General features: G+C 57.9%; 1 protein-coding gene and 1 long non-coding RNA gene across 2 annotated transcripts in view; one reads left to right on the forward strand and one right to left on the reverse strand.

Moving 5' to 3' along the window:
- The window catches only part of LOC306810769, a 59,440-nt gene that overhangs the window by 6,306 nt on the left and 34,231 nt on the right, over positions 1-18,903 (forward strand). The gene's annotated exons all lie outside the window — the stretch shown is intronic.
- ENPP7 (ectonucleotide pyrophosphatase/phosphodiesterase 7) lies at positions 438-5,979 on the reverse strand (the record flags this gene model as incomplete). The annotated part of the gene is made up of 6 exons (XM_079323207.1): positions 438-965; positions 1,336-1,431; positions 2,325-2,592; positions 3,099-3,719; positions 4,496-4,641; positions 5,745-5,979. The coding sequence occupies 5 exons, from the start codon at positions 5,977-5,979 to the stop codon at positions 1,346-1,348; spliced, it is 1,356 nt and encodes a 451-aa protein (XP_079179333.1). The 3' UTR covers positions 438-965; positions 1,336-1,345.

Here is an 18,903-nt window from a genome sequence, read left to right on the forward strand (position 1 = left end):
CCACAGGGAGGTTTGGATTTGTGCAGGGGCTTTTCCCTCAGCCCCCAGGCTCCGCCAGCCCCTGGCTCAGGGCTGTTTGCTGCGAGCTGGGGGTCCTGGCTCTGGCACTGCCACATTCCCTGTCTCTCCAAAACACACCAACGCCCCTCCCAGAGCTGCCAGGAGCTGACTGGGCTGCAGCTGGGGCAGGTCTCAGCAGTTCTGCCATGGAGCTGCAGGTTTGCTGCACAGGGGTGCAGAGGTGGCATTTCCCAGTTCTGTCCACAGCCACAAAGCACAGAAAGACAAGCAGGAGGCTGCTGAGGGCACCTGGGGCTCCTTGGGCAGCAGCTGGAGGTGCTGATTGACTTTGGGACACTTCCGAGGCTTCGGGCTGGCGGTGCCGTGGCCAGCACAGACACACGGAGCCTCTCTGGTCCTGGCAGGTCCGGGATCCACCCTGGGAGGGGCCTGGCGCCTTTCAGGGGAGGCTCCCAGCACATTCAGAACCAAGTTTGCATTTAATTAACTCAGATACTCAATATGTATCAACTGTCTCTGCTCCAAACCCCCTCTGGAGCTGTTCTGCCTCCCGCACTTGGGGTGGTGCAAACAGGGTGTGTCAGGCTGGACATCAGTGCCACCTTCCACAGCAGCACATCCTGGTGTCACCCCAAATCTTGGGACAGGCATCTCCCCCTCCAGGGACTCAGCCATGCTGGAGGAGCGCGCCTCAGTAATTTAGAGAGTTTTTGGGAATTTTGTCCAATTCCCTGAGCCTGGCTGTGGCTGTCTTTGTGAGCCATGTCCTTCCCCACCTTGCCATGTGTTCTGGTAGAGTTGTCAGCTTGGGGGCTGCCAGGACAGGAGAGCCCGGCGCTGCTGGTGCTCGGTTCAGGTCTCTGCAGCCTGGAGGGATCGGCTGGAGGTGCCGGGGAATTGGATCAGCAGTTACTCGTTCTGGTGGTTCTCTGGACAAATTTGCACTGGGAAGGCAAATGACAAACTGTGCTCGTGCAGCCACACACGGCCACGTGCAGGGCCACCAACAGTGCAGGATTCGCCCCTCGTGGTTGCTCATGCCAGGGTCCAGCCTGTCCAGGACAGGGGCAGTGACAGGGTCCAGGAGGGCGCCCACCCCTTGGCTTCAGCCGAGCCCATGCCCTGGGTGGTGTCAGTGCTGACTGGGAGCAAGAGAAACAGAGTCCTGTCCGAGGTGTGAAACCCCTGCTGTGTCCCGCAGGGAGCGGTTTGCGCGGGGCTCCATTGGCAGACGAAACCCGGGGAGACCACCCCCAAACGGGGCACGTGTTTGCGTGGGCACGGGTCCTGCCGGGGGTCCTTGGGGCCGATTACCTGGTGGGGGTTAGAAAACTCCTCCCCAGCATCCCAGAACCAGCGCCAGTCCCAGCATCAGCGGCAGCTTGATGGCGGGATGAAGAGAGCCCGAACCTGCGGTGAGAGAGGGGGTGAGTGTCAGCCCTGCCCGAGGGCAGCACCCCCGGGGCCGTTCTGTCACCTGCTGCCACCCACTCTGCGCCCCCCGCCCGGCCGGGAGCAGCTCCGCCGGGGACACGGGGACCCCCTGCCCGGGGACACGGGGACCCCTGCCCGGGGACACGGGGACCCCTGCCCGGGGACACGGGGACCCGTCCCCGAGCGGCGGAGGGGGTGGCGGGAGGCACGGCCCGGTGCCCGGGAGCGGCGGCGGCCGCCAGGTGTCGCTGTTCCCGCGGGAATCCCGGCGGAGCGCAGCGCTCCCGGTGCGATCCCGGTGTGATCCCGGTGTGCTCCCGGTGTGATCCCGGTGTGATCCCGGTGCGCTCCCGGTGTGATCCCGGTGTGATCCCGGTGTGATCCCGGTGCGCTCCCGGTGTGATCCCGGTGTGATCCCGGTGTGATCCCGGTGTGATCCCGGTGCCCATTGCTCTCCCCCCTCCCGGTGCGCTCCCGGTGCCGATCCCGGTGCGATCCCGGGGCCGATCCCGGTGCGATCCCAGTGCCCATTGCTCTCCCCCCTCCCGGTGCGCTCCCGGTGCGATCCCGGTGCCGATCCCGGTGCGCTCCCGGTGCCGATCCCGGTGCCGATCCCGGTGCGCTCCCGGTGCGATCCCAGTGCCCATTGCTCTCCCCCCTCCCGGTGCGATCCCGGTGCGCTCCCGGTGCGCTCCCGGTGCCGATCCCGGTGCGCTCCCGGTGCGCTCCCGGTGCCCATTGCCCTCCCCCCTCCCAGTGCCGTTCCTGGTGCCCATTGCCCCTTCTGGTGTCTGTTGCTGTTCCTGGTGCCCGCTGTCACGGCCGTCCTGCCGCCTCTCCCGCTGTCCCCCGTGAGTCCCGGTGCTCACCATTGCCCCCAGGGGTCGTCGTTTCACTCGGTGCAGTCGGGTCGGTGGGGTCCCGCAGCATGGGCTTGGTGACCTCCAGGGAGCCGTCGTGGGGCTCGGGGCTGATCCCCAGCAGCTCGCACAGCAGCGCGTACACGTTGACGCTCTCGAAGGGCTCCACCACCAGCCCCGTCTTGAAGGCCGGTCCCACAGCACGGAAAATGGTTTTCATGTTCATGGCCTCGTTGTCGAACCCGTGCTCCCCTTTGTTGAACTGGACCTTGTACCTCTGCAGGGGAGAGCAGCAACGTGAGCACCCCCAGCCCTCTGCCCCTCATCTCCCACCTCCTGTGTCTGCAGCTGTGGGGTTTGATGGTCTGGTTGGTGCCTTTCAGTTCTGGAAGTTGATCTGTTAAACTCTGCAGAAGCTGGAGGTGGCTCCAGACACTGCTCTCAAGCAATTACATCCTGCGAGTTCCCTCCCTAAATGTCAGCACATCCAAATTTTGTTGTACTGAGGAGCTTCCAGTGGGAAGCTGCCTGTTGGCCTTGGTGCTTAAGTCAGGCTAGGAGAGGATCCTGCAGTGGATATTCTGCATTCATGCAACTCCTACTCCAAGGTTTCTGGATACTCCAAACAGCAGAGAAGGTGTTTATACAAAGAGCTGTAATTTATACCTGTGTGTATGGAGACTGATTAGCACAAAGGCCAAAAGCTGGGTGGGTGCTGTGAGAGGGAGAGGAGTGAGAGGACATCCCAAAGGACAGTAGGATTTTCCTGGGCATGCACCTTACCCCATGGATGACATAGCCTGGGTCGCCGTACAGCAGGAGCGGGGTGATCCGGGAATGGTTGGCGTAGTGGAATCTCTTTGGGAACTCTTCTTTCTTGTGCACGTGCAGCTTTGGGTGGGCGTTTTTCAGGACTGAGTACACATGCTCCAGTTTCCCTTCTTTTGGCACCAGGAGGCCACTTGGTCCATAATCTAAGAGTTCAAAGTCGAGGTCTTGGAAGGAGAAGTTGCTGAAGTTGCCGAGGTGGATCTCGTTGGTTTTTATCACGGTCTCCATGCCGTGGTCGGAGGTGATGATCAGGTTGAGTTTTCCTTCCAGGCCGCTCTCCCGGATGCGCTGCCTCAGGTACCCCACGGTTCTGTCCACCTGCTGGATCATGGTTTTCCTCTGTGTGGACTCGGGGCCAAACTTGTGTCCTGAGGAGTCTGGCTCCCCGAAGTAGAGCGTGATGAAGTCGAGGTTCTCCGCTGTGAACCATTCCATGGCCGTGTCGATGCTCTCCCTCCAGTTGGTTTCATTGCTGTAGTTGAACAACAGGGGTTCCACCAACTTCTTGTACACTTCTTCCCCTTGGTATTTTGCTTTGGTTCCAGGGAAGTGGATAGACCCTGTCTTCAAACCCTGTGAGTGGAGACATCCCATAAACTCACCTGGACTCTCTCGGCAGCCTCCTTCCATCTGTCAGTGCAGCCACCTCCTAACATGATTAGTTCTTTCTGTGCCCACTGTCTACCTCTGCCTCTGATGAGGGTTTTTTGCTTACTGCCAATTAAAAGTGATTAATTGAAAGCATTGCCCTTACACCTGGTTCTTCACTGTGTTTCAACACCAGTTAGAACTTTGGAACCAGTGACCCATTTGCACCTTGCATGGACCCTCTGGCTTTTGACCATCAAGACATTCAGGTGTGTTTTACTGAAGTCAGTTTGGCAGGTAAATGTGGGCAAAGCCCTTGGGCCGGGTTTCATTTCCCCAGAGGCAGTTTTGAAGCTGCTGGGCTTGCTGCAGTTCCCAGGGGACAGGGGAGTGGCCCCTGGTGCTGCCACCCAGGTGCCCTGGATGTGCCTGGGGCTGTGGAGCTCCCAGGCTCCTCCCTGAGGAGCTAGCTGAGGCTTTTTTAAACAGGATAACCTGCTTTATTAATATCTTAATAAAGCTGAAATGCATCTATTATTTTTTGCTATTTTTAGTAGAATGATCATAATTATTCCTGCCAGTGTCTGGGGAATTTCAGGTTTTTTTTCTGTTCTAATTAGCCTGACGTTCACAGGGAGGCTGGGAACTCTTGGCCACTGGGGATTGTGGCCTGCCTGGAGCTTTTCCTGGAGGGTGGCAGCTTGGCAGGGTCTGGGCAGGGTCTGGGCAGGGTCTGTGGTGTGAGGAGGGGCCACACTTGCCTGTCTCTGTGCAGTGATCCAGATGGGGAGGCTGCCGTTGTCCCACCAGCTGTTGATGCCCTGGGTGATGGAGTAGGGCATTCTCAGACCTGTTTTGGTGTCGAACCACATGTTGTGGATCACCCCGTGGTTCTCCAGGTACCTCCCTGTGGGAGAGAGGAGAGGAGGGGTGAGCCAGGCCGTGCTGGGGGTCCCTTCTCTGCCCCTCCCAACCCTGCCCTCTGCCAGCTGGGGTCCTGGGGCAGGGAGGTGCTGCTGGGGCAGTGCTGCCTCCCTTGTGGGTTAGTTGGTGTCAGGTGGGTCTCACCTGGAGCCAGCCAGGCACTGGCACCACCTGTGGTCATTGCTGCCCTCTGGGCACGGGCAGGTTCCCCATGTGCTGTGTTTATTTAATCACATGGTGTTTCACTTTGGAGCTCAGTGAGCACAAGGTTCTGTTAGAAGGAGGGATGCTCTTGGACTCTCACATTTTGTGCTGTTTTTATTATTCTGGTCCCGAAGACTGTGCAGTCCCTTCTGTATGATATCCCCCTCCTCCCTCGTATTGATGCTGCCTCCCTGCTTTTGCCCATCAGCACATTTCATTAGCATGCTCCACTCTTTTATGCCAAGGTTATTAATTAAAATCTTAAATAAGATTGGTTCCAAAATCGATTCTTCAGGAATTCCCCTGGTGCCCTCCCTCCAGCTTGACAATCTCCTCTCAGCATCCACTCTGTCCTCTTCCTGTAGCCTCTCACTTCCCCACATTACAGATTTTGTACTAATCTTCATCTTCTCCATCTTAACTAATGATTTCCCATGTGGTACTGTATCAAATGCACTGCTGAAGTCCAGAAAGATTAAATTTAGAGCATCTCCCTTCTTTAAAAAATAATTTATCTTATCAAAGGAGGGTATCGAGCTGGTCTGGTGCTATTTACCTTTGACAAATACAGGTTCAGTTCATGGATATCCCAGAATGGTTTGAGCTGGGAAGGACCTTAAAAACTGCCCCATCCCACCTCTCTGCCATGGGCAGGGACACTTTCACCAGGGCAGGTTGGCTCCAAGTCCCATCCACCCTGGCCTTGGACATTTCCTGGGATGGGGCAATACGGGAATCAGGGAAGAATTTCTGTGTGTCTGGTTTAAATCTACCATTTCTGCATCTCTTGCCCTGTGTGCTCTGAAGCTCCGTGTGCTGCTGGGTCAGGACCTCCTGACCCGGTGTCTTTGCCTGGCCCCTCCCCAGCCCCGGGGCACTCACCGGTCAGCAGCGTGAAGTGGCAGGGGCTGGTGAGGGTGACGAAGGCAGGAGTCATGTACTTGGCCTTGACCCCCTGTGCAGCCATGGTGTCCAGGTTGGGGGTGTCCACGTCCTGGTCGTAGTCCCACCGAAAGCCGTCGAAGGAGACGAGCAGCAGTTTGTCGCGGGTGGGCTGCAGGGGGAGGCACCGCGCGGGGGCCAGGGCAGCCCAGAGCAGCCCCAGAGCCAGCAGCATCCTGAGCCCGTCAGCAGCACGGCCCGGCCGTGCGGGGAGCCGGCATTAATACCTGCGGGGTGGGACTAAGTTCGCTCCTTATCTAATCTGGCAGCTGCTGATGGGTGCGTGGCTTCGGGCAGCTCGGTATCAGAGCAAGTCTCTTGTTTGTCTCTCTGCCGTAGATTATCTGAAAGTGCCTCCTGGGTCAAACATCAGCATCTTCCCCAGCGGTGCTGCCCTTCTGGGGTGTGAGCAGGGGGGTTGGGAGCCCTCCAGAGCCCCCCGTGCTGTCCTTGCCCTGCTCTTTGCTCAGCAGCTCAGCCTCGGGGGGCAGCCCCAGGACTGCTCCTCCACCTTGAGCTGGGGGCTCAGGGAGGAGCTTGGGTTTGCCCTCTTGGCTTTGCTGAGCTGCTGGAGGAGGCTCTTCCTTGGATCCTGGCCGTGCATCAGCCCCCAGAGATGCTGCTGAGGGTGATCCCAGCTCTGGAGCTCCCGTGTCCCATCAGCCCAGCTCCCACTGCTCGCCATGGGTGACCCTCATCTGCTCGTGCACTGCTGAGCTTCGCTGTATCAGCATCCCATCATATCAATATCTGCTGCTTTATGGCTTCTCTGGGGTTTAATCATTGCTGACGACTCAATTCTCTGAAAAACTGAGTTAAAGGCTTTTGGAGAGTTATATAACAGAGGTTGCCTTGGTTCCCTGGGCTCTGAACTCCCAACCTTTATGTCTTTGCTGATCTCCCTTTCTCAGGTTGCAGATTTATTCCTTGGTGCTTTGCTTCCTAATTGCCTGCCACCCTCTCCTCACCAAGCAGAGCTGTCTCCACCTGGATTTCCCAGCCCTGTCTGGGGTCATTCCTTGATGTTTCTCCCCAAGACTGAACTGAGTAGATGAGTGTTAGGCACATGGGTTTGTTCTTTCTGGATGGAATGACTACAAAGAGTTCTTTGTAGTCCTGAGCATCAGCATGGATTTGTTGAGGAATGTTGGTGTCTCTTCCAATGTGGATGTTTCCGTGCTGTGACATGGGATAATCTTGCAAGGACACTGGGAGAGGTCCAGGAGATCCCAGCAGGGACCTCAGGGCTGACACCAGCTGGGAGTGCAGTTAGGCTTTTGCAGGTAGTGGGAATGTTGGGGTGGATCTTGCCCTGAACTCCCAGCCCTGAGCCAGCATTCCTGAGCTCAGTGTCCTGCTGCCACCCCAGCACCTTCTCTGCCACTCCAGCACCCCTCTCTCCCAGCCCAACACCAATGTTCACTGGAGGAACTCGTTTTTATCTGCCTGTGCTGCCCTGGGTTCAATACTGTTCTTCCTTGAGGACAGAATCTCCTGGCAGGAATGAGGGTTTAAAGGGCTCACGATAAAAGATGTTATCACTTGCCCATCTCAGGGAAGGTCTTAAATATTCAGGTGCTGTTCTGAGGTGGGTCACCAAGTCCCTGAGCCAGTGCTAAGAGTGCAGGGAAGGTGCTGATAAGAAGGTGCTGATAAGGTATCTTGTCCATCGGGAGGGAGGAGAGCAGGGAGAGGGAAGCACTGCCCTAATCTCTGAGGAATACTCCATGTCAGGAGAGTTTCAAGGCACATTTTGATACCAGTATCTGAGGAGCACAAGGCACAGATAAAGAACATCACCTTTGGCCACGCTGCCTGGGGACACTGCGAGCTCCAGCTGAAAGGGCTGATTTTGCACTAACAGCACCCCAGGTGCTGGTTCTGTGTGTGGGGCTGCTCTGGACCCACCATGTCCCTGCTCAGCATCCTCTGGAGCACCAGCTCCGTGCTGCTGGCACCAATCCTGCATCTTTGGAAGCACCCCTGAGAACAGGCAGGGAGCTCCAAGGGCACCAGGCAGGAGCAAAGGAGCTCTGAACAAGTAACCAATGTGATTAAGCAGAAGCCACTTTATGGTTTACCTTATGCCCTACTTATACTTTATAGGTTCTAAAACTACAGTCCAGGTGATCACACATTACTTGATCTTGTCCACAAGCTCTGCACTCTCCTTGCAGGAAATATGATTGGTCCAGTGCTTCACTGCCCTTCTTTATCTTAGTTCTTGCAATCCTGGTATTCTGTTTTTCAGCTTCTTCTTTCCCAGTTTAGCACAGTTTATGTTTCAATAGCCTTGATGAATGTTTGATAAGCACAGCTGAAAACAGCTTGGCTGGTGCTCCTGGTATGAACTGTGGCCTAGGCTGCTCAATACCTTGGTAGAGCAGCACAGGCTGCCAGCCCTGTCCTGCCAAGGCTGCTGGAGCTGCCACTGTTCATCCTGCCCTTGTGCTCCAGATCACCTGTGAGCACTGATGAGGGGCTGGAAACAGAGAATGTGAGCCCAAATAAATCTCCTGCCAGGGGAATTGTCCTGCTGGGTGTCCCAGCCTGTTTGCAGCCTTTGATGTGCTGAGCACGCCGTGGGCAAACCTGCAGCTCCCGTGGCTGCCCGGGCAGAGCTGGGCACCAGGGGCTGGATAAAGATGACAAACCCAGCAGTGTTACTGAAACCTGGGTGCCAGCACCGTGTGGTTAGTGCTGGTTAATGCCCCATGGGCAGAAGCAGGGTGCTGTAGCTGTGGGGGAGCTGTGTGGAGCTGTCGGGGGTGGGATGCACCTGGGCAGGTGTGGGTGTGATGGGTGTGCACCGGGAGCAGGGCAGCACTGACAGGCTATGGCGTGCAGCCGGGAGCAGCTCTTGGCCCGAGCCCCGAGGCAGATGGAGGGAGGAAGGTGCTCCAGCCAAGCTGCTTGGAAGGGCTGGGAAGGAGGAAGGAGGTGAGAAAAGCAGCTTTGAGTGCTGTGGGGGGCTCTTGGGCAGGAGCTGGCTGCCGGTACCAGCAGGCAGGAGTTTGAATCTCACCCCCGGGAGCTGTGGGGTGTCCCCGCAGGTCTGCCCGCGGGGCTGGACTCGCTCTCCAGCCTGGGGGTGACTGCAGAGAGCCCCGAAACGGCCCCTGCAGGAAAGGGTCGGGCAGCGCCCGCGGGGATGCGGCACTGGGCGAGGAACCTGCTACGGGCGGGGGGCTCGGAGAGACCCCGGGAAGGACCCCTGGAACCCCGGAGGGACCCCTGGAACCCCGGAGAGACCCCAGGAGGGACCCCTGGAACCCCGGAGGGACCCCCCGACCCCCCCAGCGTGGCCGGGCCGGGCCGGCAGGGGGCGCTGAGCGGCCGCGGCGGGGGCGGGAGAGACCGGGGGGTCCCGGGAGCGGCGGGGAGGGAATGGAACGGGATGGAACGGGATGGGATGGGATGGAACGGGATGGAACGGGATGGAACGGGATGAAAAGGGATGGAACGGACGATGGAACGGGTTGGAGCAGGGATGGAACGGGGATGGACCGGGATGGAACGGGGATGGATGTGGGATGGAGCTGGGATGGGTCAGGGATGGATGTGGGATATGGAGCAGGGATGGATGTGGGATATGGAGCAGGGATGGATGTAGGACATGGGGCAGGGATAGATGTGGGATATGGAGCAGGGATGGATGTGGGACATGGGGCAGGGATGGATGTGGGATGGAGCAGGGATGGAGCCCGTGTCCAGAGTAGCAGGAGGGCTGGGAGCAGCTCCCGGGGTCAGGGCTGGGATTTCACCCTGCTGGAGAAGGGAGCCCCCCATGGCCTGGGCTCCTGTTTCTGCTGTTTCTGCTGCTCGGTGGGGTCTGAGCGCTGTGGAGCAGCGCAGGCTCAGCCCCGTGGCTGCAGCCCGGCTCTGCTCTGCGCTGGGAGCTTCCTGTGCAGCCTGGTTAATCCCGGCATCGACCGCCCCGCGGGCCTGCGGCTCTTGCTCAGCTTGCTCAGCTAATGGCTGTGTCTGCCTCCCATTGATCCTCAGCCGCTGAGCTCATTGATTAAGTACATTCCTTATTACACTTAATGGTATTTTACTCCTCTCCGTGCTTCCCTCGTGCCAGCTGCTCGCCCCGCGCCTGCCGGGAGGAGAATTCCTCTGCCCGGAGAATCCCTGCTGGGCGCTGGCCCTGCTCTCCTCCCCGGCTCCAGCCTGGCTGCCTCTTCCTCCTGACCGGGGCAGAGCCTCTGCCCGCGCTTTGCTCCCTGTGCTGCTCCTGCAGGGCCGATTCTGTCCCGCGAGGGTCCTGCGGGTGGCACAGCCGTGCCGGGTGAGGGGCAGTGCCCCGGGAGGGCACCGAGCTCTGCCCTCACCGGCACCTCCACGCTCAGCACACGCTCCTGGCTCCACGCCTCACCTCCTTTCAACTCTCCTGCATGCATCATTCAAAAGCCTTAACATTATTTGGCATAAAATATTTACTTAACTGAGCTTTTTGCAAATATTCCCCTCCATTATTTTCCCTCCTTTTGGGAGCAGACGCTGCTTCTCCTGTGCTCTCAAATGGCTTCTCTTAAATAATACAACAAGAACATGTGAACACCCTTTTTCTTTCTCCTGAAATACCCATAAATGTAACAGTGTCACCAATCCATTATGGCCACACCAGGATGATTGGTTGTTTAGAATTTTGTTGTTTATTTTGGGTTTTTTGATTTTGGTATTTTGTTTTTTTAGTTTTGGAGTTTTTAAATTTAACATAATTTATGTTTTAGTGGTTTTGAAGGGTTCTAGTAAGTTGTAGAAAAATATTTAAAATTGTTTCTTTTGTGTGTTTGTTATAAATACTGTTTTAACTAAGAAATATACAGAAAAACAAGCGTGTGAAGAAACAGTAAAATACGCAGAAAAACAACTGGGCAGTAAAATACGGAGAAAACCAGCTAAATATATTTTGGCTGGTGCATAGGCTACAGAGCGCGGCTTGGAGGTGTTTAGCGATGTTACTGTGGCACAGCCTCGTTTGGTGTGGCTGCGCTGGGTCCCGTAGGGGGACGCGCTGTGTCCCCTGTCCCGGTGCAGCCCCGCAGGTCCCGCAGGTCCCGCAGGTCCCGGTGCAGCCCCGCAGGTCCCGGTTCAGTCCCGCAGGTCCCGGTGCAGCCCCGCACGGATTCCCCGCCCCGCAGGTCCCGTTTCAGCCCCGCAGGTCCCGGTTCAGCCCCGCAGGGATTCCCCGCAGGTCCCGCAGGTCCCGGTGCAGCCCCGCACGGATTCCCCGCAGGTCCCGGTTCAGCCCCGCACGGATTCCCCGCAGGTCCCGCTCCCGCCCGTGCCGCGCTGACACTCGCTGCCCGCGCCCCGTCAGCGCCTGCGACAGCACATCCTGGAATTATTGATAAACACTCATCGGGGCTGGAGCCTGGGAAATTGCCAGCAGCCCCAGCGGGTTTCTCTCTTGCCAGCATCATTTTTCTTGATGACAGCATGTTCCGAACTTTGGCAGGGAGGGGACAGGCCTTCCTGGTAACTTTTTTTTTTTTTTAATTTTGTTTTATGCGTTGGTAGTTTTAAAAGATCCCTGCAAAGAGCTGAGTGGAGACGCTGGGGAGCAAATGCCTGTGATTATCTGTGTCCTGCACCCAGCTCCAGAGAGCTGTGCTGGGCTGGATGCTGCTCAGAGCTCTGCTCTCTCAGCCAGCACTGCTCCTCCATCCCACTCAGAGCCTCTCCAGGCTCAGGAATTCTTGATCCCCGTTGCTTCCTCAAGTGCTGCTCGGCTCAGGGGTGTCCTGCTCCTGCAGGCTGTCACCCTGTGCCGTGGCATCAGGCACTGGGTCTCTCTCTGGGCTCCTCCTGAGCTCGGAGCATTTGTCTCTCTGCGAGCTCTGCTAATTGGTGGGAGGTTGTGGATCGGGAGCAGAGAGAAGTGTCCTTCTGTGGTTCTGGCACCAGAAATAATTGAGCCATTTTTCACCTATGGCAAATCTAGTTCTGTCCACATCTTGATTTTTCTCTCAATAGCTTGGAGATGCTGCTGCAGCTGTTGGATTCACAGCCACGTCTAGAGCTTCTCAGTAATCCCTGGATTTTGTACTCTCTTGCTGACTGGTTGCTGGTTTCTTAGTTTGTGCTTCAGCTCCTCCAGGCAGGAGCTGATTTCAGCCAAGCTGTGCTGATATTGCCCAGCCCCTGCAGGGCAGGAGGAGCCCTGGGCAGGGCATTGCTGGGGCTGCTCCCGGGGGCTCATTCCAGCACATTCCCGGTGCTCTGCACGGCAGGGTCGGGGGGAGCAGCTCCTGGGGCTCAGGAGAGCCAGAACTGTACCAGAGCTGTGCCAGGGCTGTGCCAGGGCCGTGCCAGGGCCGTGCCAGGGCCGTGTCAATGCCCGGCCAGGCTGGGGAAGTGAAGATGTTCACGGCAAACTGAAAGGTGTGATTTATCAGTGCTGGTCCCCAGAGGCTCAGGGCTGTCAGGCACCAAAAAATCCCATCCATCACAGTGGGGGGTGTGAGTGAGCTGCCTTTTTCTCTTTTTTTAGTGTGTTTTTGGCCGTTTCATTTCTCTGTGAGTGCTAGAGCTGTGAGGAGAGGCAGCCCTGGCACGGGGGAGCCGTAGGGATGGATGGTGCTGCTCTCCTTCCCCTGCATTCTGGAAACCTCTCCCCTCTGCTGTGCTTTTTGGGGGCTTCAGGTGTGTGGGGTGTCCAGACTGTGCACAAAGAAGGGGTTCAGCTGTCCCCCCCCCGTTTGTCCCCATCTGTCTGTACATCTGTGTGGAGATCTGATCGTTTGCTTCTTTATAACATTTTCTTTTCCCGGTGTTTATGGGCCGTGGGATTGGAAGTGAAGCATCTACTTAATTGCTGTCAGGCAAGGAGACGGGTTATAAAGTTGCCAAGGGAAAAAATAGCTCACTCTGGGGTAGATGCAGGGGAGGAGGGCTGATGAGAAGAGGAGGGGGTGGGAGGCAGGGGCGGGAGGAGATGAGGAGAGGGAAGGAGCAGGAAGGGCTGAGAGGCAGCGAGGGAGCTGGCTCAGGGAGGAGCTGGAGGCAGGAAAGGCCAGGCAGGTGTGCTGGACAAGCTCAGCTCCCCCAGGGAGTCGTGTGTGTCCTCCAGGATGTGGCATTTGTCCCAGGTGTGGCTCCTGGAGCAGAGAGGAAGGAGGGAGCTCCTCATCCTCCCCGGTGCCGGCGCCTCCCCCTGCGCCGCTCCAGTTGCGCGTCCTTCGCTCGCAGCCTCCCAATCTGCATCTCTTTCTTGTTTGCTTCATTATGTGCCGTGGAGCCCTGCTCCATGTCATCCCACTGCACGCTCCTCCCTCTCCCCAGTCCCACATCCCTCCTGCAAGGGCTCCCTCTCCCCTCCTTTAGTCTCAGCACTGCACATAAAAGCGCTCTGATGGCCACGGCGTGATAGCAGAGACAGAACTTAATTTCACAGCATTTTCATATAATACTCCATAAAACTGAACAAATTTGCTGGAGTCCAAATCCATCTCATTATGCAGAGTCATTGGAAGGGAGCTTTTCCGTTCGGGGCCTCAGTGCTCGGTGAGGGGATGGTGCAGAAGAAGGGAAAATAATTAATTAGGTGCTGCTCTGGATCAAAGATCCTGCATTGCAAGGCACATTAAATAAATGCCTGGCTCATGAATAAAAGCTGCAGCAGGCCCCGTTTGCCTGGCCCCACACAGAAAAGCTGAAGGTGTGTGGGGAGATCTTTGCCCTGAGGCTGTGCCCACGGAGGAGATGGAGCAGGGCAGGACAGGGAAGGTGGATCTGGGTGTGGGGTCTGGATCAGGGGGATGGAGCAGGAAATGGGAAGTGTGGCTTCACTCCCTGGCACTCCCCAGTGTCCTGGTGTGGGGTTGGAGCTCCCCTGCCCCGACCCATGGCAGTGCTGCTTCCCAGGACAGTGCAGGGCAGGTGGATTAAAACCACAGCAGCCAAGGCAGAGGAGAGAGCTCGCCTCACTTCTCTTCACACTGTTAATTAATCTCCGAGCCAATGAGGATGCTCTCATCTGGTCTTTACTTAATCCATAACCCAGAAATCCTCAAATTATGTCATTTGTTCAATACAGATGAAATTAATTACTCTGGGAAATAGGCAACAAGTTGCATTTCTGCTGTTCCTTATGGTGTAATCAGATCTGCAGCGAGCTCGGTGCAGCCGCAGCAGCAGCAGGATCACCTGTGGGAGACTGAGCAGCAGCAGCTCCAAACCTGGCACCTGGCACCTGGAGCCATGGGCTGGCTCCTGCCAGAGCTGGGGAGGCTCTGGGATCACTGGGGATGCAGGGATGGAGGTGCCAAGGAGCCTCCACCCAGGGTTTAACCCCCACCTCAGCCCCTGTTGATTATTGGGGTCTCAGATGCAGCTTGCAGGACTTCCCAGAGGGAAGGACTCCCCTGCAGCCCTCCCAGAGCCCTGCCCACTTCTCTGGGTCTGCAGGATGTGTCCCCACACCCCATGACTTTGGGGCAGCAGGGAAGGGCCTCATCAGGATGGGAGAGAAGAGCTGGGCACAGAATTACAGCGATTTAATGGAGTAGTTAACTCATTAATGGAGATATTGTGGGGACGTGCTGCTTGAGGCTCAGCACAAGCAGGGATCTTGTGGAGAGCACTGAAGGTGATTCCCAGAGGTGTTAGAGCCACTCTCAGTGCAGGGCTGTCCCTGCACTCAGTGTGCCCGAGGGGCTCTGAGCATCCCCGAGGGGCTGCAGTGACAGACCCCAGCCAGGAACAGGCTCAGGTGGCAGGAGAAGCCCCTGGGCTGAGCTGTCTGCACAGGGGGACCCCTCACCCCCTCTCCCTGGTTGTGGGGATCCCTGAGCCCTTCCTGGGGGAAAGCTTTACTGTAAGAGGTTAAGGCAGGTACCAGCTCACACACAACTGACACAGAAAGAGCTGCTGTAGCAAAAAATCCATAGTGGTTGTTTGCTAAAATGGCTGTAATGAGTTGAAGAAGATGACAAGCTGATCAAGGCAGCTACTGGGAGGTGTCAGGGCCCTGAGCCCAGCTCTGCAGCTCACCTGGGTCACCCAACACGGCAGAATCCTCTCAGAGGACAGAAAAACATAGTTTCTCTCTCTCCTATCAATTTAAATAAATTACCTATTACATTAGCTGCACTTAAAGCAAAGCAAGAAATCAATCCCCTGCCTCAGCTGCTCTAAAATCCTTGGTTTGCTCCATGAAACCTGCAGTTGTCAGAGGTGAGGGGCTGTGGGGGGCTCGGCTGTGTGTGGGGGGCAGTATGGGGGCACACAGCTGCTGCCCTGGCCACAGGGACCCTCTGGCACCCCCAGGTAAGTGCCCAGGCCCTTGGGTGTAGGGATCAGGGATGGATGCAGGGATGGATGCAGGGAGCAGGGATGGATGCAGGGATGGATGCAGGGAGCAGGGATGGATGCAGGGAGCAGGGATGGATGCAGGGAGCAGGGATGGATGCAGGGATGGATGCAGGGAGCAGGGATGGATGCAGGGATGGATGCAGGGATGGATGCAGGGATGGATGCAGGGATGGATGCAGGGAGCAGGGATGGATGCAGGGATGGATGCAGGGAGCAGGGATGGATGCAGGGAGCAGGGATGGATGCAGGGATGGATGCAGGGAGCAGGGATGGATGCAGGGAGCAGGGATGTGGGCAGGGACCCCTGTGGGGAGCTGGGCAGTGCAGGGTCCCACCAGGCAGGGCAGATTTCAGAGCAGCCTTTCAGACATGGCTGTTCCCTTTGTTTTTTTCCTGCTGAAACTGCTGCCTTGTGCAAAGCTGCTCGAGCTCCTCAGATAAATTAGCATCCAGGGGATTGTTTTCCTCTACATTTTGTGCAGTTGCATAAGAGGGAGGAACAGAGGAGCCCAAGGAGCAGATTGCTTTGTGGAAGCCTGAAACAGGCACAGCCTGAGCTGCTGCCCCTCCTGCCCTGCCCTCAGCTGGGTGAGGCTCAGGCTGGGAGCTGCGTCCCCTGGGCAGGACAGGGACAGCAGAGGCTCTGCCCAGGACATCCCCTGGCTGATCCCGGGTGTCCCAGTCCGCAGGGAGACCGAGGAAGCTCCAGGCACACAGGTCTCGGAGCTCTGGGAGTTCCCAGCAGGGGCTGAGGAGGAGGAGGAGGAGGATGAAGGGATCGGTATCCACCCAGCTGCCTCCCCCTGACCCGACCCCATTGATTGTGCTGATCCCGGCTGAGGAGAGGTGTGAGGATCGATGTCCCTGGGCCCTGCCCGTGCAGGCACAGCCTGAGGGTTTGGTTTAACCCTTCCCGCGCCGCAGTGCGGGTCCCTGCAGGGCTCGGGGGCTCCTGCCCTGCTCCCGCTGGCCAGGCTGGGCTGCAGAACGCTCCTGAACCGCGTTAGTCACTGTCCCACCCCACCCTGCCCGGCCTTTGGGTGACCCCTCGGGGGTTTTCCCTGTGCCCCAGCGGTGGGAGTGATGCCGATGGCTGCTCAGGCCTCCCCAGCCCTCCCCGGGTGGGTCCAAGCCGCTGTGGGCTGCGCTCAGCATTATTGCTTCACCTTCCCGTAAAACTCCCGAGAGGAGCTGGAACGAGCAGGGGCAGCGGGAAGGACCCCGACGAGGCTCAAACTTGCAGGAGGGCGAAGGGGAGGGAGGGAAGGGGCTGCGGAGGGAAGGGGAGAGGAGCCGGGGGGAGGAGGGAGCTGCGGAGCGCCGGGAGAGCTGGAAGTGCTTTCATAACCCTCAGCCAGAGTGATTTTCTGAGGCATGAGTGATGGAGGTAAATAGGATTATCTCACAGAAGGGACCAGGGAAATAATAAACATCTCATCCAGCACCGCCCCGGTGGGTGAGTGGGGGTGCGGGGAGCAGCCCGGGAGGAGCCGGGGGTCGGGGCTGAGCCCAAACCTCGCTGCTCTCCGGGACCCGGCCCGGCTCTCCCACCTGAGAGTGCAGAGCCGCGGCCCCGGGGTGCGGGGGGATTCGGGGTTCGGGGGGATTCGGGGTGCGGGGGGATTCGGGGTGCGGGGGGGATTCGGGGTTCGGGGGGATTCGGGGTACGGGGGGGATTCGGGGTACGGGGGGGATTCGGGGTACGGGGGGATTCGGGGTGCGGGGGATGCATCTGGGGGATTTTGGGGTGCCGTGAGCCGATGTCTGGGTGGGTGGGTGGGTGCTGCAGGGTCCCCATCCCGGGTCCCCCGAGGGTTGGCACCGGGGGGCTGTGCCGTGCCCTGCCGGCTGCACCGAGGGCTCTGAGCCCCCTGCCCTGTCCCAGAGCCCGGGGATGGATCAGGGATCTGGGCTCGGCTGGTCCTGACAGAGCCCTGCACATCCTGGGCCAGGGGCAGCTCTTGGGGAGGGGGAGCAGAGTGCTGGGGCCGGGTCTGATGGGGAGGAACAGTGCTGGGGGTCTGGGGGTGCAGTGGCCACAGGCAGGGGACAGTAGCCCGGGTCTGGGGGTGCAGTGGCCACAGGCAGGGACGTGCTGCTGCTGCCCAGGGGCTCCTGTGCTCTGCAGGGATCTCCTCGGGACACTGCAGGACTGAAGGCACAAAAGTCTCCCTGGACTTTGTCTGAGTCTCCTCGGGCTGGGAGAGGCTCTTTAGCTACATGAACAACCTGAGATCTGATGGGAAAGATGAAATAACTCAGTCTCCTCCCCACCACTCACTTGAGACTCTTGACAGAATTGCCACAATTAGGAAAATTCACCTCGAAGCTTCGTCTGTGAAGGGCCAAACCGTGAGGAAATGTTTGGCCCAGAGGGAAGTAGAGGAGGAATTTCAGCTTCCTCTCATCTTTCATCATTTGCCTTCTCTGGCTCCTATCTTGGCAGCCCCAGTATTTTGCTTTGTCTCCTTCAGGTGACTAATCATTAGACTAATTAGTTGCTAATCAATGTTTAATTAAAATGTAGCTGGTAATTACTGGAGGTGGTACCGCAGGTTGGCTATGAAGTGTTATGGAAATATTTTTAAGGGCAGTTCACAGGGAGCTGGTCCCCTTTCCTCGGCTCAGGGCTGTTCCAGGGCCCCTCCTCTGGGAGCTGCAGGTGTCACACACCTGGAGCTGGCTCTGGTGCCTGGGCCCAGCTCGTGCTGGTGCCTCCAGAGCATCCCTGGCACTTTCCCGTGTAGCAGCTGGGGATGGAGGTGGAGGGATCCACTGGGATGGAACGGGAAGCAGCCAAAGCAGGATCCCAGTGCCCTGCCCAGGCTGTGAGCCCCTGGCTTTGGGAGCTGTGTTTGGGATGCTGGTGAGCATCTGGCCAAAACCCCAGTGCAGGGGTGCAGCTCCTGTTCTCCCTGCCCAGCCTCTGCCTGTCCCCATAAACCCCTCAGAGAGCTGAGCCAGGGGATGGAGGCAGAGGCTCCACTGCATGAAGCTCTGCACTACAGGAGGTTCTCCCTGCACGGGCCATTGGTGGTGAATGTTCCATCAGCTCTATGTAGGTCAGCCAGGTGTGCTGCCCCTGCTCCCAGCTATTCCAGCCTCAGTTAGGAGCTCATTAACTGCAGCTCTGCCCTCCCTCTGCCTGCTGAGCTCTGAGCTGGGGCTGATGTGCCCGCCTGGGGCAGGGGCTGCTCCTGGGTCTGGGGGCTTGGTGCCAGCTGGGGAGGGCTGGGGGCACCTTGTTCAGGGGCTCTGAGTCCCCTACAGCTCCATAGGGCAGCACCTGAGGGGGGGACAGGGACCCCCAGGATGCAGGAGCTGTGTCCCCTCCCCAGTGCTGACATGCAACTTTGTGGGTGCTGTGCTGCTGCCAATGCCACCATTTACATTCTCCCTGCTCCTCACATCTCTTATTTCACCTCAGTTGTCATTTTATGGCTCGTTTTAATGTCTTGAGAGCAGGCCCACAGGGTAGCAGGGTCTGGTGCTGCAGAGGGTGCTGTGGCAGACACGGTGTCTCCATCCAGCTGGAGCCACTGGAGCACAGTGAGTCTCTGTGCCTCTGTCTGGGGCAGGCAGAGCTGTCACCTGGGGAGGAGCAGGAATATGATTTTTGGGGAGAAAAAATTCCCTTTTTTTCCCCCCTCTGCTAGTTAAAAGGAAGATACTGACAGCAGCCCAGGGGTTGGGTGGTTCGGGTGGTGCCAATGGCAGGAGCAAGCTATGTTTATAAAGAATTGCTTTGTCTTTCACAGAGGTATTAGTGCCTCCATGC

Source organism: Erithacus rubecula (assembly GCF_903797595.1).
Source record: "Erithacus rubecula genome assembly, chromosome: 20".
Classification (NCBI taxonomy): domain Eukaryota; kingdom Metazoa; phylum Chordata; class Aves; order Passeriformes; family Muscicapidae; genus Erithacus; species Erithacus rubecula.